General features: G+C 56.5%; 3 protein-coding genes across 9 annotated transcripts in view; 1 reads left to right on the forward strand and 2 right to left on the reverse strand.

Annotated features, from left to right (window-relative positions):
- Positions 1-245: 245 nt before the first annotated feature.
- Positions 246-2086, reverse strand: TXNDC17 (thioredoxin domain containing 17). Of its 2 annotated transcripts, none has more exons than XM_027625350.1 (4): positions 1880-2086; positions 1456-1534; positions 1010-1085; positions 246-430 (listed from the first exon to the last, which is right to left on the reverse strand). In XM_027625350.1, exons 1-4 carry the CDS (start codon positions 2022-2024, stop codon positions 362-364), a joined length of 369 nt encoding a protein of 122 aa, XP_027481151.1. In that variant the 5' UTR covers positions 2025-2086; the 3' UTR covers positions 246-361. The 2 variants fall into 2 exon arrangements, with proteins under 2 accessions (XP_027481151.1, XP_027481150.1); XM_027625349.1 differs by having other exon boundaries at positions 1453-1534; positions 1880-2083.
- Positions 2087-2149: 63 nt separating this feature from the next.
- LOC118356378 (basic proline-rich protein-like) lies at positions 2150-7273 on the reverse strand. The gene is made up of 10 exons (XM_035724670.1): positions 7207-7273; positions 6319-6403; positions 4797-5701; positions 4617-4741; positions 4131-4232; positions 3952-4045; positions 3485-3633; positions 3304-3399; positions 2521-3189; positions 2150-2476 (listed from the first exon to the last, which is right to left on the reverse strand). The coding sequence occupies exons 1-10, from the start codon at positions 7271-7273 to the stop codon at positions 2150-2152; spliced, it is 2619 nt and encodes an 872-aa protein (XP_035580563.1).
- Positions 2182-16929, forward strand: part of KIAA0753 (KIAA0753 ortholog) — a 47210-nt gene continuing 32462 nt past the window's right edge. For 2 of the 6 annotated variants that reach the window (XM_027625345.2, XM_027625348.2), the window contains exons 1-5: positions 5972-6757; positions 7342-7504; positions 12333-12939; positions 15335-15441; positions 16487-16549. In XM_027625345.2, the coding sequence (XP_027481146.1) occupies positions 7412-7504; positions 12333-12939; positions 15335-15441; positions 16487-16549 (870 nt within the window). In that variant the 5' untranslated portion in view covers positions 5972-6757; positions 7342-7411. Of the gene's footprint in view, positions 2449-5971; positions 6758-7341; positions 7505-12332; positions 12940-15334; positions 15442-16486; positions 16550-16929 lie in introns of those variants that run through there. The other 4 variants (XM_027625343.2, XM_027625344.2, XM_027625347.2 and 1 more) reach the window with 4 other exon arrangements.

Consider the following 16929-nt stretch of genomic DNA (forward strand, 5'->3'; position numbering starts at 1 on the left):
TTTAGGAAGAACAATTTGTGGCATTTAAGGTAAAAGATCTGAACTCCTTTTGAGATTTGGAACTCACTTTCTGCACTGGTAGGGACTTTTGAGGTATTTCTATCCCCTCCAATAATACGTGCCCTTGTGCTATTACTGTCCACCCTGAAGACTTACCTTACCTCTATCTAGAGTCCCATATATCACAAGCAAACTGAAGGGTTTGTGGGCATTTTAAAAGCACTTTCTATTTAGATGTAGACCAGTTTTTTTTTTTTACATCATTATTTATTTATTGCTACCATGAATTCAAAGCAAGTATGCAATTGCCTTTATACTAGAGGAGATCAGGAAATCAAGACACAATTGCCAGCATCAAATCTTAATCTTCAGAGAACAACATCTGCACGAGGTTGGCCTGAAGACACTCAGATTCCACCAGTTTTTGAGGCTGTAAAAGAAGAATGGTCTAATCTTAACCCATGGCTATAAAAATGGTATCAGGAGGCAAAGTGGTGTTCTGCCTTGAGTGACATACATCTTACAGAAGAGAAACTGTGCCATTCAAAAACTATCAACTAGTTGTAACAAGTCTTAGGAAATAGTTACGCTATTTGCCTGAAGATGAATCACTAATACTTGGCTCCGCAGACTAAAACGAGAGACAGCAAGCCCAGTGCCATTCCCTTCCCCCCAAGTCTTTAATTTAGAATCCCAGGGCCATGGCTAACCTAGAGGAGGTACCCTTTCTTTTCGACCAGAACTCTGGATTAAGTGGAAAACAACTGCTAGTATGGTCAGGAATGATGTGTTAACCAGCTTTCTTGAGCCATGCTTACAGAATTTTGAAACGGAGTGGCTTTTAGAAAGCGCAAGAAAGACCTAATATTTAGATATCTGCATTATCAATGGACATCCAAGTTGTATATTTTTAATGCACTCTTGAGCACCAATGTGGTATTTGGCAAGAAATGTCAAGGTCTTTTCTGACGGGTGAACTGCAGCCCCAGCACAGTGAAACGACACTTACCGTTCCATATTTAAGTAGTGTAGGCACTGCCGTCACTTTCAGGTTTTTTCTGAAGTCATTATTTGGATCCTTCCAACTATTTTGAAAAGAAAAGGTGATCGTGGTTTCTCACAGATAATATTCAATATATTCCTACATTTAGTCTTTTAGTCATCATTGTTTTTGTTGTAAACATTTACTGAACCTTGAGGACTATGACTTTGTGACTCTGCAGTTTTCCTTTAGAGCCTGACTACGATATGAAAAAAACCTAGAGACAGTTAAGTTCTGAACTAATACTAGGCCAAATTTATCGAATTACTCAAAATCTGTATTTCATAACTCCTAAGGGCTTGACTTACCGACTCTACTGAGAACCGAGAACCTTTGTCCCGAGGCCCTTCCCGCCCAAGTTTTGCACGTCTAGTGCCTGCCTGGGAAACAAGGAACACACGGGCACTTACTACGGTTTCTCTCCCACTTGGCAGCAGATGAACACACATCCTTCACTGGCGTGCTTCAGCCCCTCTCGTACGACCGGTTCGGCTTAAAACAAAAAGACACCAAATAAGTGCATACCCGCCGTGGAAGCCGGCCCGGAGAAGCCGCGTCGCGGTTAAGTCCGCAGGCCTCCGCCGGCGGGGGCGGGGCGGGCTGATGTGAGCCCGGCCGGCCCGCGGCCCCGGGAACACGGCTCTCGCCCCGCGGGAGCGAGCACGCGAGGGGCTGGTGCCCGGCTCGAGCGGGGGCGCGAACGGGGAGCCGCTGGGACCGGCGGCCAGCCGCCCCGCGCGCCGGACGCCCTCGTCCGCCCTTCCCTTGCCCCCGCCCGGGCCGCGGCCTGGCCGGGCAGCCGGTCGTCCGGGCGGCGGCCCCCCGAGCCCGCCTCACCCTGCACGCAGTCGGGGCACCAGCTCTTCCCGCCGGCGTCCTTGGAGCCGGTGAAGTAGGCGAAGATGGTCTTGTCGTGGTGCTGCTCCACGGCGCGGCGGAACTCCTCGAAGCCGGACACGCTCACCTCCTCGCAGCCCGCCATCGCGGGGGCTCGCCGCGCTCGGCCGGCCGCGGTCCCGGGAGGCGCGGCCGCGGGGCGGGGGCGGGGGCGGGGGCGGGGCCCCGTGCCGGGCGGGGCGCGGCCGCTTCCGCCGGGACCCCGCGGCGCTACGGGAGCCTCGGGCGGCCCCAACGCGTGCGCGCCGCCTTCCTGCGCTCGCTTCTCCCTGCGCGGCCCGCCGGCGCCGCGCGCACGGTCGAGCTTCTGCCCTGACGGCCCCGGCCCCGTGTGCGCTGGCTGCCGAGCCCGCCGCCGCGCAGCCCCGGGACCCCCAGGCGGCTCGGGAGCCCCAACGGCTCCCGGGCCGCCCCGCGCCCGTTGCTATGGCGACCGGGCGAGCGGCCGGAAGCGCGGCCTAGCCGGTCCCCCTCCCGCTTCCCGGTAGCCGCGCCGCGCCCCAGGCCAGGTGGGCTCGGGCCGGGGCTGGGGGGATTCTGGGAAGCCGCGCCAGGAGCCGTGGGCCCGGGGCCCCGGAGACCCTGAGCCGGGGCCGCCCCCGGCACTCGCGCGCCTGCGGCGGCCGGGGGGCGCCCGGGGGGTCCGGGGCGGGGGGCCGGGCGGGGGTCGGGCCGCGGCGGCCGGAGCGCGGAGTGCGTGCGTGCGTGTGTGCGGCAGCCTCGGCGGCGGGCGGGGAAGGCGCGCGCGGCCCTGCAGCCATGAGCGGGGCGGCCGGCCGCTGCGTGGGGCCCAGCCGGCCGGGGCGCGGGCGCGGGCGGCCGTGGGGGAAGAGCTGCGCCGCGGGGACGCCCCGAGGTCGGGGAGCCGGGCGCCGGCCGCCCACCGCGGCCTGGGAGACGCGCTGCGTGGGCGCAAACCGGCTGCGGGACCGTCGGCGGCCGCGGGGGAGAAGGGCCGAGGCCGGGGCCGCAGGCGCGAGCGAGCCGGGGGCTTCGGGGACCCCTGGCGCTGCAGGCCCGGTGGAGGCGGCGGGGGACCCTGGGGCCGTGTGGGTGGACGGGGCTGTGGGGCAGCCCCAGGTGGTGGGGCCCGTCGGGTCGGTGTGGGTGACCGGCACCGGGGGGGAGGAGGACGGGGCGCTTTCTCCGACTTCCCGGGGCTGTGAGCGGAAAGGCCGCCCGGGCTCCACGGGGCACGAGAGCATTCTGGAACTGTGGCTGAAGGTGCAGGCTATGAGGGCAGCCTCGGGCTGTGGGGAAGGAAGCAGGGTGGAGCTCCACCCGGTGCCTGCAGGGGAGGGCCCGGTTGAGAGGGGTGTCCCCGGCCGGGCTTCCTGGGTAGAGACGAGCCGGGCTGGCCTCACAGGACCTTGGGTGAAAGGACAGGCCAGGGCAGCCCCCGGGGCCCCAGGAGGATCTGCAGCCATGGGGCTCGCGGCAGCTTGTGGGATGGCCTCGGCCTTGTGTGGGCAGGGACAGGCCGTGGGCCTGCTTTCTGGGGGTGTGCCTGCGGCCCTGGGGACGAGTTCAGGGATTATCCCATACCTGCTGGGGCGAGGACAGGCTTTGGGGGTGCCTGGAGCCATGGGGTGGCCCGAGGCTGTGCAGAGAGAGATGGGCTGTGGGGCCGCTCAGGGTGTGTGGGACAGGGGCCAGCCAGTGCAGGTGCCGGGGGCGCTGGTCCGAGAGGCGGTCTGTGGGGACACCCCGGGCCTGTGGGGAAGGGGACACGCTGCGAGGATGCCTGATGCTGTGGGGGCACCCAGAGGCATGGAGGAGGAAGCGACCTCCGTGGGTGCCCTGGGCATGTGGCGGAGGAGGCGGGCTGTGGAGGGGGTGGACTCTGGCGGTGTTCCTGGCATGTGGGGTGCTGGACAGCCTGTGGGGGTGCCTTGTGCTGTTGAAGAGGAAACCAGGTGTTGGGCTGACACAGGATTCAGGGAAAGGGGACAGGGCGTGTGGGTAGAGACTGGGTCTGTAGGTGACGCGGGGTCATGGGCAGCCACACAGACCGCAGAGGTAGGTGGCCGTGATGAGCAGGAGGTAGGCTCTGGGGCTGCTCCAGGCCTGTGGGGTATAGGGCTGGGAATGGGAGTACCTCTGGCTCTGGGGAAGGAGACAGACTGTGGGAACCTCCCGGGTCTGTGGGGGACCGAGCAGCCTGTGGGGGTGTCCCAGGCTGTGGTGGTACCACCAGGAGCCCCAGGAGAACAGGTGAGCTATGGAGGTCTCCCCGGCCAGTGGGAGAGGCAGCAGGCTCGGGGGGTGCCTCTGGCCGACGGGGTGGCAGGGCCTGTTGGGGAGGGCACAGGCTGCGGGCACGTCATGAGCCTGTGGGAGGGGAGGCCGGCTCTGGGGGAGCAGGAGGCCCTGGCGCCTACAGCTTTAGGGGTGCCCGGGCCTGCGGGTCAGGGGGCCGGCTGTGGCGATGGGTCCTGTGTGTGCAGAAGGAGACGGGCTGTGGCGTGGCCTGACCCAGAGAGGGTGCCCGAGGCCGCGGTTTTGCCCAAGCACAGTTGTGCCCCGGCAGGGGCCCCCCCAGCCCTGAGTACGCCTGGGCCTGGAAGGGCGCCTGCCAGGGCGCCTGCCGCGGTGTGGGTGTCTGGCCCTGTGTGTCAGGAAGGCAGCTCCAGCGATGTCTTGAACCTGTGGGAAAGCATGCGAAGCGCCGCGGTACCCGTGGCTGCAGGGGTCCCCGCGGCCCCCGAGGAGCTGTGGTCTGTGCATGAGGACACTGGCTCTGCAGCTTTCCCCGGATCATGGGGAAGGAGACAGGCTGTCGGGGTTCCTGAAGCGCCTGGGCTTGTGGGGGAGGAGACGGACCCCGGGGGTGTCCCGAGATCTTGGGGAAGGAGACCGAGTGCCAGGGCGTCTGGGGCTCCTGAGGTGCCCACGGCTGCCAGGGTGCCCGGTCTTCTGGGGTTGGAGGCCGGCTCCGGGGGTTTCTCAGGCTTGCCGGGAAGGAGGCAGACGGCAGGGATGTCCACTGCTGGCGGGGTGCCCGTGGCCCCCAGGACACTTAGGTCTGTCCCGGAAGAGTCTGTGCCTGGAGGCGTTGCAGGCCTGTGGGGGGAGAGGGAGACAGCTCGAGGACCAGCAGACGCCCGGGCTCCCACAAGGTTGGGGGTGCCTAGCACTGCCCGGATGCCTGCGCCTACGGGGGATAGGCTGGGCCCCAGGGGCCCCTCAGGCTTGTTGGGAGGGAGACGGACTGCTGAGATGCCCACGGCTGCTGGCCTTCCCGTGGCTGTGGGGGCCTCTGGGCCGATGGTGGCCGATGCCGGCTCTGGGGATGCTTCAGGTGTGTGGGGACAGAGACCAGTGACGGAGGTGCCCACTGCTGCCGGGGCTGCAGGACCCCCTGACGGGGCAAGTGGCTCCGACGGTGTCTCAGGCCCGTGGAGAAGGAGACCCAGTGGACCGGCCACTGAGGCCGTGCGGGTGCCTGTGTCTCTGGGGGTGCTCGCGGCTGTAGGGGTTCCCACGGCGGGGCGCGCGCCTGCCGCGGTGTGGGTGACCGGGTGTACGGGAGAAGAAACGGCTGCCGCTGCCTCGGGCCTCCCGGCATTGAGGAGACAGTCCCTGGAGGGAGCTTCGGGGGAGGAGGCAGGAGGCCGGAGTCTGGAGCCGACTGGGGAGAGCCAGGCGGCGGGGGTGCCTTGCACCCACGGCTGCGGGACCAGGTCGCGGAGCTGCCCGAGGCCTGGTGGGGGAGAGGCCGACCAGGAGAGCGTGTGCGCCGTGTCAGGGACCAGAACCGCCCTGGGGGCGCCCCCGGTTTCAAGGCCGGAAACAGGCGTGGGCCGTTTCAGGGATCACCGGCAGCAGAGTGGCGGGGGGCAAGCGGGAGGAGCGTCTGGGGCTAGGGGGAGGCGGAGCCCTCTGGGAGAGCACCGTGTGGGGGAGGACAGGTTGAGGGGGGCCTTCCAGTAGTATGTTAGGGAGCAAGTGGGGGGGGGTCCTGGGCTCTGTGGGAGGGGACAGGTTGGGGGGAGGTGTGGCCTGGGTTATGGACCAAGACACAGGGTGTAGGGGTGTCTCAGGGTCTGGGAGAGAGGCTTCATAGTGACGTCCTGGGGGATGTTGGGTGACAAACTGGGAGGTTTCCTGGAGCAGTGGGGTGGGGACAGGTTGCAAAGAGGGGTGTCACAGGCATTTGTACAGGGGGACAGTGTGGGGGTGGGTGTCCCTGGACTGTGTGTGTGTGTGTGCGTGTGTGCGTGCGTGTGTGTGCGCGCGTGTGTGCGCGTGTGTGCGTGTGTGTGTGTGTGTGTGTGGCGTCACTCGAGGGGTCACCTAGTGTTTCCTCGTGGAGAGTGGGAAAGTGCCGGCCTCGACAGACTCATGCATGCGCGGCCCCACTCTGCGGGCCGCCTGACCCTGCGGCTGCAGCCCCCGGACTGTGGCGGCTGTCAGGCAACAGCGGGGCCGCCTCGCTCACCTGCCCCTCGCGTCTCGACAGCCCTAGGAGTAGGGGATCGTGAACAGCTGCCCTGATGTTCCTGCCGAGGCGTCTGTCTTGAAGCAAATCCTGTCTGCAAACCTTGGGTTTATGCAAAAGCTGAAATTAGGGATTTTTTCTTAAGACCTGGATTTCCCCATTGATTTACTATAGGATTCTTTGACAGAACAAATACCCCAGTACATTGAAAACTAGTCAGTTTATGGAAAATCAGCTTAATTCAACAAGTGTTGAGTTAAAGTGTCTGCCATGCTCCAAGCACAGTGTTGTGGGAAATATCAGAGAAGAGCAAGACAGGTCCTTACCCTCCAGGAGCCTTGTCTAGCCGGGAAGATGAGACTTACCCCGTGACATAGGTAAATAACAACGTGAGGCGAGATCGTGACGAGCTCGTGCTGAGTGCAGGGGTACCGAAGTGTTGGGGGGGGCATAGCCCACATCAGCTCCCAGAACACCTTCCTGTCTTAGCCCACTGTGGGCGGGGGCCCTCCAGCGGAAGATCTGCCCTAAGTCTGGGCATCCTGATCCTCCCACAGGCTTCCTTAGAGTCCTGCAGAGTTCTGACCTCAGCTACCCGGGAGAGTAGAGCAGGCCGCTTTCTAACTAGTGGTTGGGGTTTGTGAACGTAGACTGTGTCCATAAAGCTACCCTGCTGGAAAGTTGCTCGCCTACTGTAGTGGAGCTCCTGTCTTCCTGGTGACCCTTGAGATCTGAGATTTGGAATGGCTCAACAGCTAGTCATTAGAATAGTGCGCCCCGTATTCTCTCAGAAAGTAGGGTTTCAAAAGGGAAGATGCTTTTGTACCTGTCCTGAAGCCCTTGCTGTTACGCGTGAGGCTGCTATGGACTTCTCTAGAATGTTGCATGAGCATGGTGCTGTTTGACTTATTCTTCCTGTGTTTGAATACGGTTGGTCTGAAGTGGCTTTCTCTCATTTTAGGCAATGACTGTGGGAGAGCAGTGCTGGCCGGCGGCGAGGCTCTCTGCAGCGTCCCGCACGCTCTGACGGGATGGGCCCAGGCAGGCCAGCCTCCGCCTGTGCTCATCTAGCACCTTGCGTCCAGTTACATGGGAGGAGTGACCCCAGGACACTTCAGGCCCAGGTAGTTCTCTTCCCTTTCTCTCTTCAGATTTTTATCAGGAAACATTTTGAACAGAAGTTGGAGGAAAAGGACAGTAAATACCCTTTAAACCACCTTTGAGATTCAACAGTTGTTAGCGGTTTGTCCTGTTTTTCTCTCGGATGTTTGCCGAACCACTTCAAAGGCAGCTGCAGACGTCATGACGCTTCCCTTCTAGATATTTTAGAATACTCAGTATTTTAGAATAGTTTTAACAGTAAACTCTCAATACTTAACCGTTATCACACCTAACAAAATGGACGAAAAATCATTCCCTAATATTATGTAATATCCAGTTTTCCCTCAGCTTCATCCAGTTGTCCCCAAAATGTGTTTCCCCCCAATACTGAATGTATGAAAATCTTCACGCAACAACATTGGGTTCTACAGCGAACACCCAAATTGCATTACGATTTTGTGGTATTTGTTTCATTGCCTGTCTGACCTTCAGTCCACCCTCCAGAATCCATCCATCAGCCCATCTTACTCTGATAAATAAGGAAGTCAGGTGCAGACACGGGCACCCTGCCTGCCTCAGCATGCGCATCACACGCTAGAATTCATTCTTGGAGCTCGTTCTTAGAATTTCAGTTCTTTCTTCTGATGCATATTTTACATCTGAAATGAATACATCAAAACGTATGCATGTTGTCACATTTGCTGAGTTTGGACAAATGTATACACAGGTGTTGCACGTACCTCTATCAGGATGGAGGTCTTTTCCGTTGCTCCAGAGAATTCTCCTATGCTCCTTCCTGCCCTCCCAAGGCCACCGTCATTGTAATTTTTTCCACTGTAGATGGATTCTGCCTGTTACAGGACTTCCTGTAAATGGATTCCTATGCCACGTGATCTCGTGTGTCGGGCCTCTTTGGGCATGATGCATGGGCTCCTCAGCCGGCGCGGCCACTCTGGAACAGTCAGCAGTGTCCCTGGTAGTTCTCTGGCTGCTGGTGTGGGTTCCTGCACATGAAGTTGCTGGGAGCTTCCTGGTACACCTCTGTTTGTAAACCTGTTTTCACGTCTTGGGTAAATACCAGGGAGCGAGGTCGCTGGGGACAGGGGATGGTGTATGTTTAGTCTTTTAACAAACCAGCAGACCTCCCTGGGGCTGTGCCATCTTCTGTGCATACCAACTATCAAGCACCCCCAGTTGCTTCGCCAGCCTGGAGTGGTTTTTTTTTTAATTGGGTCCCTTCTGCTGGGTGTGCAGTAATATCTCATTGTTGTTTACCAAGAAAATTTATAAAAATTTTTTGACATAGTTTCAAACTGACAGAAAAGTTACAACAGTAGTACACAGAATTCCTGGGTGTGCTTCTCCCAGACTCCCCACGTGTTAACGCTCTTACTACATCTCCCCTCCCTCTCCCGTGTCTCTTTCTCTCTGTCCCTCTTTGCACATACGTGCACTCACATATACGCACCCATGTGCACACGTGCATTCACACACATGCACCCATGTGCACCCAGGTGCTCACATACACGCACCCATGCAAATGCATGCATGCTCATACGTACACACGCACCCATGTGCACTCACATGTACACGTACACATGCACCCATGTGCACAGTACACTCATGTATACACGCACCCATGCACACACATGCATGCTCACATGTACACATGCACTTATGCGCTCACATACACGCACCCATGCACACGCAGGCATGCTCACACGTACACATGCACCCATGTGCACCCATGCACTCACGTGCACACACCTGTGCACGCACCCATGCACACGCACACATGCACCCATGGGCACATGTGCATGCTCACATGCACCCGTGTGCGACATGCGCATGCACCCATGCACACACGTGCATGCTCACATACACATGCACACTCACATGCACCCACGTGCACACGCACGCACACCCATGTACACGTGCACACATGCACCCATTCACACACGTGCATGCTCACATACACGTGTACACTCACGCACATGCTCACACACATGTGCACACTCACACGCACACACGAGCACTCACACTCATATGCACCCATGTGCATACGCACGCACACGTACACACACCCACGTGCACGGGCACACTCACGTACAAATGCACCCCGTGTGCACACACGCACATGCACCCATGCACACGTACACATGTGCACACGCAACTCTCACGTACATGCGCACCCATGTGCACACACACACCTCGTTGCACACGCATTTTCTAAACTGGTGAGGTATAACTTGAAGACATGATGCTTTTTTACCGCTCAGTACTCGGTGTGTATGTCCTAAAATCAGCACTTCTCTTACATGACAACAGGATCAGGATCTGGACGTTCACATTCAGGTCAGGCTACCGTGTCACGTGCAGGCCTTACTGAGACTTCATGAGCTATCCCGATAGTGTCCTTTGTGGTGAAGGAATCCCAGGTCCCTGAGCGCCGTGAGTCGCCGTGTCTGTCTCGTCCCTTTGAGCTGAACACTCTGTGAGACTGTCTTCGTATTTCATGACATTGGCATTCTTGAAAAATACAGGCCAGTTATTTGATGATTTTGTATCAGTTTGGCTTTGTCTGAAATTTCTCAGAATGACATTCCTGTTACGTCCTTGTGGAGGGAAAACTGCCCCCTGATGCTGAGCCCTTCCCGCGTGTCCCGTTGGGAGGCGCCCGCTGTGGACCTCGTGCTGACCTGGCGGCAGTGAGGGTGTGTCTGCCCAGCCCCCCCCGTAGACTTGCTTTCACACTTCTCTTTGCAGTTGCACGTGTCGGTCCTCGGGACCATGCGAGCGCCCTTTCGCTCCCCAAACCGACGAACTAGTTTAGCATTCATCGACAATTTTTGCCTGGATCAGTTTTTTATTCTGATGGTTGGTAAGTGGTGACTGACTTATTTATATCGGAGCAGTTTGGTGCATTGGTTTCTGTTAGTGATCATTTTTAGGGCTTTCCTTTGTCTTTATAGATTTTATTCTCCTTGTCCCTGCTGCGTGTGAAACGCCAGCGTGGTTGCCAGCGCACCTGCACGAGACGGTGTTTGAGAGTGTCTCCTCTCCCTCACCTCTCCTGTCCTGCCTGCACACACCCATTTTCTACTGAGTTTTCGTCTCTTTTCACCTCAATTTTAACATTTCTTTAGAGAGCCCTTTGTATTTACAAATATTTTTCTTCAGTTTTTCAGTTCTTTGACTTTGTTTATGGTGTTTTTAATCCTCACAGGCCTTTTTTTTTTTTTTAAGATTTTATTTATTTATTTGAGAGAGAGAGAACACAAGCAGGGCGAGCAGTAGGCAGACAGAGAGGGAGAAGCAGGCTTCCCGCTGAGCAGGGAGCCTGATGCCGGACTCGATCGCAGGACCCTGGGATCGTGACCTGAGCCAAAGGCAGACGCTTAACAACTGAGCCACCCAGGCGCCCCAGGCCTGTTGTTTTTCAAATTTGTATTTTAGGGGCGCCTGGGTGGCTCCGTCAGTTGAACATCTGACTCTTGATTTCAGCTCAGGTCGTGGTCTCGGGGTCGTGAGATGGAGCCCCACGTTGGTCTCCGAGCTCAGTGGAGAGTCTGCTTCTCCCTTGCTCTCTGCCCCTCCTGCGTGTGCTCGCTCACTCTAGATAAATCTTTTAAAAAAATAAAATTGGTATATTAATGTAGCAAAATGTATCACTCTCTTCTTTTATCGCAAATGGATTTGAGTCCTACTTAGAAAGCCTTTCTCTAGCCGGGCTCAAGAGGGATTGGCCTCTATGTGTTCTTTCTAGCGCTCGCATCCACCCGCTCAGGTATTTTGGTTATTTTTACTTTTGGACGTTAAACTTTCTCCACATAAAATTGTACACCTCATGGGCTGTCTGTTAGTCTGCACCCTTCAGATGGCAACCCTCTGTTTTTTTCTCTCGTGACTTCCAGTGAGGTTTTTAAGTTGTTTCGGAAATACTTTCCTGAAGTTTTACCACAGCGGGCTCATTTTAAACGGACCCTTAGTCACGTGACACACGATCCCCTTTATGAGGCCCGGGCGGCCGTCCCTGGGGCAAAGGGCTCGTGGTGGAGGCGCGGACTTGGGCTGTTGACCTGCCATGGGGCCCACAGTTGTAAACTTGTTTGTTCCCCTTGACTTAGTAATCCCAGAACGGGTACTCCATCCTAACGAAATTCTTTAAAATGAGAAGAAAGCTAAATGTGTGGAGATATTATTTGAAGCAATATTTCTGTTAGTGGAAAAACTGGAACCATCTAAATGCCTAGCAAGGTTATAGCTAGTTTAGGCATGAGAAGGCCATTTGTGGGATTTTGGGGAATGCCACTGTGAGGAGCAATGGAAATGTTAGCCTCTGGAAACATGCCTTTGTTCCTACAGAGGAAAGCGGAACGAAACTTATATCTGTTATGGTTCAAACGGACAAAACCTGAGGCGTGCGTGGGAAGGTGTACGTAGACCTTGGGGAGCGGGATGCTCTCAGGTGAAGGGTCAAGGACGTGCTGCAGCTGACGGGTGCACGGCCTCGTCCAGCGCGGCTCCCGTGCGTGGGGTGTCCAGGAGCCGAGTCCGCAGAGCTCATGACGGACTGCGTTGTCTCTGCCGGAACCTGACCTTTTGAGGCCATGTAGAGTGGGTAACGGGGGACATGAGGGGCTCTGTGAAGGGGAGGGTGGCACCGTGGCCTGGTGATGTGGGCGGGAGCCATGGGCGTGTGATGAGGTCGGGGGTGTACGAGAGTGGCTGCTTCCGTCCGTGCAGAAGAATACCACTTAGCGCTAACGATTGTGTGGTGGGAGTTTGGAAACTTGGCCTCAGATGGATGTGCTCTCTCTCATGTGCTCTTGCTTTTGTTTTTGTTTAAAGAACCAGCTGCAGTTTAATAGGAGCGTTCCTGCCCATTCCAGCAACTTGGCAGCCCGCTATTCTTGCCCGCATGCAATCAGAATTGAGAAGCTGAGGCAGTCGTACAGCGAGTCGTACCACCGTCAGGATCTGGGTTTGAGGGATGGTCCCGATGGGAGCGGCTCTGCTTCATTTTCCATCATCTCGGAAGAGAGGCTCAGCTACGCCGTGCACCTGGCCAGGAGAGACATGAAGCGCAGACAGTTGGAGGAACACGTCAAGCAGCACCGCCTCAGAAGTGAGCCCCAGCTCTGTCAGAGGTGGGGGCCCCATGAGCATAAGATCCCCGAGCACAGGGCACAGAGGAAGGAACCGAGGAGCCGGGACACGTGTCACTGTGCCCACCAGCCGTCCACGGTGGGAACGTCCTGCTCAGGTGCCAAGGTGTGCCTGTACACAGCTTGTCCAGCACCGTCCCCTCCGGCCGCGCCCCACTCACCGCCCACGTGCGCCCCGGGGCCGGAGCCCCCTCCCAGGACCAGCGGCCACCAGAGCCTGCTGGAAGTGCAGCGGCTCCACAGGGCATTGAACACTTGTGTCCACAAAATGGAAGCAGTCTCTGAGAAAGGTGAGAGCACCTAGACTCCCGCAGGGGAGCGGGTTAGTCCAACACGTTCGTCCAGGACCCCCGGCCCCCATCCCACTCCACCCCCCGCAGTGAGCAGAACCCACGAGGCAGGTGGGGCGGGGGTTTGGCCAGAGTCTGTCTTCCCGGGGCGCGAGCCCTGCCCTGGCCCCTCTGTCGGGCAGAGGCAGCTGACACCGCCCTATGCCGCGGCTCCCGCGGCTCCCGAATGCAGATTATCCTGTTGCGTTTTGCCATTTGGCAAAATTATTTGTAACTTGCTCAAAAAAGAGCATCATATGTGCTTGTTTAGATAAAGCTGGTCGTAACGGAGCAGGTTTAGATGGGCTTGCAGCTGTAACAGGAGCTGGGGGTGTGTGTGAGGGGGGCGTCCGACCACCAGCCTCAAGGGAGGGTGTGCGGTCATCCCATACCGTTTCCCACGGTTGTTCAGTGCTCTCTCTGCCCCGCATTTCCCTGCGGAGTAGGGAACGGACTCCTTGTGGCGAGTTTGGGTTAGACCAGCAGGTCGGAGACAGGAGCCCAGCTTCCCAGCTGCGAGGAGTGGGGGTTCGGCATCCCTGGGGACCACTGCTAGGGTCCCCCCCGGGGTCTGTAGGGATCCTCTGCAGACAGGTGCACATGCCACGAGGAGCTTAAGCTGCCTTCCCGAGATAAACGTGACCGAGCAGCAGAACAGAAATCGCCAAGTGAGGGTATGGCGGCACGAGAGAAACAGGACTTGTTCCTGAGCTTCTGAGCAGCTGGCTGAAGAGGGAAAGGTGACTGTTGCAGAGAGTCTGCAACAGAACGTGGCTGTGTCAGGAAGACCTTTCTCCCGTGATCTTCCTGACGAGTGTGTTGTGCGATATCGCGGGTGGTGACAGGAGTGTCGGTGTGGGCTGCTGGGGTCACCCCGTGGCACCCCATGGTGGAAGCCGTGCTGTCAGGTGACAGAGACCTGCTCTGATGACGTGGCCTGACCCGGGGACCTTTATAGAGAGCTTCTCAAACTCTGGGGAAGGACTGGCTTGAGTGATTTCTCGTTTATTTTATTCTACTTTTTTAGGTGTAAAGAGAGCACATGCGCACACATGACAGGGGAGAAGGGTCGGAGGGAGAGAGAATCTCAAACAGACTCCCTGCTGAGCGCGGGACTCGATCCCATGACCCTGAGATCATGACCTGAGCCAAAATTAGGAATTGGACACTTAGCCCACCAATCCACTCAGCCGCCCCGCCCCTCATTTATTTGTTAGTTTAAAATTTCAAGTTGTCACAAATCATACCTTCTGAACTATAGCAGAAGTGTCACCACGATGGCAAATAGCTATAAAAACCTGTACGTGCATAGTTTAAATTTCTGCGCTTACTCGTCGTGGCCTGGGCACAGTTTGCCACGGCCCCCTCTGCGGACCACACTTCCGGGGGCCCTGATGTGCCCAGGGTGCTTCCCGGGTGCGGCTCTGTAGACCCCTTGTCTCAGAACCGCCTGCCGGGTGGTGGTTTGGAGCCCCATCGGAGCAGTGTCCATGACATTCACACACGCACGTGGCACCTGCATTTCTCCGTGCTGCGCGGCCCACACGAGACAGAAGTCTGGCTGGTTGGCCCCATGAGCAGGTGTCTGTACCCAGAACTCCCGATTTCAAAGTTTTGCTTTTCTCAAAACAAAAATTTTTCATCATTTGGCTTCCTAATGAGTAAATGTTAAATATTTGAGTTTATAAGATACACTTGCACTAATAAAACACGGCTTTTTCTGACTTGTATCCTGGGATTTTGCATAAGAGCTTGTTTTGGATAAACGTACTGGAAAACCACTGGCTCCAGAGCGGATGCTTGCACAGCCGTCAGAGTCCCCCAGAAACCGTTTCTTTGAGCATGTGGTTTGAAAACCTGGGGCACCCGTGGGTACAAGGGTGCGCTCCCTGACAAAGACGTCAAGGCTTTGGACATTTCGAGCAGTCTGAACGTGTTAAGAAAGGATTTCTCTTTTGGATTCAAGATAAGAAAGTATCAAAGAAATCTTGCCGAACATAAAATAGGCCAATAAAGGGTTTCTGAAAAAAATAGCGTTACAGGTTTGGGCTCAGTAGAAAGAATTTCAAAGTAGTCAGCGGTGCTTGGCAGCGGCGGAAGCTCCCGCTGGGTTCTGGTTCCGGGACTCCCAAGTGGCGGGAGCTTGGTCTGAGGTCCTGTGTCTCTTCCGACTGGGTCACACACAGGCCCGCTCCTTCCTCATTTCTTGGCTGGTGGAGAATTTTTTGTGGGAGCCCCATTGTTTTGTTTTTATAAAACTAGAGATCTTCAGCTTTATTATGTCTTGGAATAATTGAAGTTTTCATGCGTTTTTGTATGTATGTATAATCCACTTTTGGGGAAACACTGTTTTCAGGTAGAGCAGAAGAAGCTTTGGATCCAGATGAGGAGCGGCGAGTCCAAGTCCGGAGGCAGGAGCAATCCGTGCGCTCCGCCCGGATGCTCTATGTCCTGCAGCAGCAGGTATGGGAGTGGGGGAGCGGCCGCCGGCCTTGGGGGCCCTACCGAGAGCTTCCCCTGCCCCGTCTCAGCAGCACGAGTGCGGTGTCCCACGCGACTCCTGTTGCGTTTCTGAGCCTGAATTTCCTGAACGTGTGGACGAGTGGTTCTTTTGTTTTTGCCCTCTGCCTTCTTGTGTGTTTGTGTAATGTGAATATAGGGTCGAAGTCCTTAAAGAGTGATTTTTGGCTTTTTGGGGTCATACGTTCTTGAGAATCTGAGAGTGTGAGTCCTATCCTGGAAAACGGTGCTGGTAGAGCATGTATTTCTGTGGCCAGACTCGAGTGGACCGGTGACCCTGAAGCCCCCGGGCCCCAGCTGGTGCCCCGGTGTTAGAGGGACGGGGCCTGGTCACTTTCCCGCCTGCCTCCCGTCTGTGCTGGGCCAGATGCTGAGTAATGGCAGATCGTGCGGTTGTCTTGTTGAACAGTGAAGGAGGGAGGCGTGCTGAGGGTCTTGGTGAGCAGGCGTTCCCGTTGTTTACGTTGCAGATAGATTGCTCTTAGATGTCTGTTTTAACTGGAGCGCCTTTCTCACGAATCCACCTTTGACTCCTTTCCCGTCACCTACGTCACAGGCTGGCTTTACTGCTTGAACCAAAAGCTGAATGTTTTCCTGTAAAAGGAGAGATGCCTGAATTAGACTTTGCTCCGTGTTGTGGGGGTGGTGCTTCAGTCCTCGCTCCACACTGCAGCCACTGAGGTTGTTCTGGAGCACGCATCTGACCCTGGCAGGGCTCTCCCAGCATGGTGCAGCCCACGCTGCAGCGTGACCCCCCACCTTTTCTCCCTCCTGGGAGGTTCCCGTGATGCTGGGACCAAGGGATGGGGGGGGACACTGTGCTCCCTTCACTGTCTTGAACTTGAAGCTGGGGACCGTGTTTTGGGTCACAAGTGAAGAAAGAGCCTTGTCTCATTTCAAGTGACTTGAATTAAGCAGTGATTGTATTTGGACAAGACAGATCAGTGAACGGGTCTGAAGTCTTCACTTTTTCCCCTTTACGAAACAGGTGAAAGAGATCCAGGAAGAGTTGGATAAATTGAGTCCACATAAAATCAGACACACGAAGAAGGTATGACGCAGTCTGTCATGATGGATACTGCTTGTGTATAAGTTGCGTTTCCAGTGTCTCGTGGGGATTGTGCGTGTGGGTTCTCTGCACTAACAGGTGCACGGTGCTTGTAGAGACGGGTCTGGGGTGGGGGCACGAGCACTATCAGCATCCTGCATTTGGTGTGGCCCTCCAAGGAACAGACTCTGTTGCTGCTGGTGTAAGAAACTGATAATAGGAAGGAAAAAGCTATTTGTCAGAGAAAACCTTTGAACTTCGTAATTCCCTGCTGTGAGAAAGTGTCCGAGTACAAAGTTGTCTAGAAAGAAGACAGGCCACACATCCTTGGGAGGGTGGGACTAATGTGAAGTTCTGAATTCTGAAATAACTGCCCCCCCCCA

This window comes from Zalophus californianus, chromosome 16 (genome assembly GCF_009762305.2).
Source record: "Zalophus californianus isolate mZalCal1 chromosome 16, mZalCal1.pri.v2, whole genome shotgun sequence".
Lineage (NCBI taxonomy): Eukaryota > Metazoa > Chordata > Mammalia > Carnivora > Otariidae > Zalophus > Zalophus californianus.

What these genes read in the sequence shown, in the direction of transcription:
- TXNDC17 (XM_027625349.1), bottom strand. Translation starts at nt 2,024, where the DNA reads ATGGCGGGCTGCGAGGAGGTGAGCGTGTCCGGCTTCGAGGAGTTCCGC. An exon ending in CAAGTGGGAGAGAAACCGTA is followed by an intron (nt 1,086 to 1,452) that starts GTAAGTGCCCGT and finishes TTTTCAAAATAG; the next exon opens with TTGGAAGGATCCAAATAATG. An exon ending in CACTACTTAAATATGGAACG is followed by an intron (nt 431 to 1,009) that starts GTAAGTGTCGTT and finishes CTTCTTTTACAG; the next exon opens with CCTCAAAAACTGGTGGAATC.
- LOC118356378 (XM_035724670.1), bottom strand. Translation starts at nt 7,273, where the DNA reads ATGCTCATGCAACATTCTAGAGAAGTCCATAGCAGCCTCACGCGTAAC. An exon ending in CAGCAAGGGCTTCAGGACAG is followed by an intron (nt 6,404 to 7,206) that starts GTACAAAAGCAT and finishes CCCTACTCCTAG; the next exon opens with GGCTGTCGAGACGCGAGGGG. An exon ending in GCCTGTCCTCGCCCCAGCAG is followed by an intron (nt 3,400 to 3,484) that starts GTATGGGATAAT and finishes TGCCCACACAAG; the next exon opens with GCCGAGGCCATCCCACAAGC.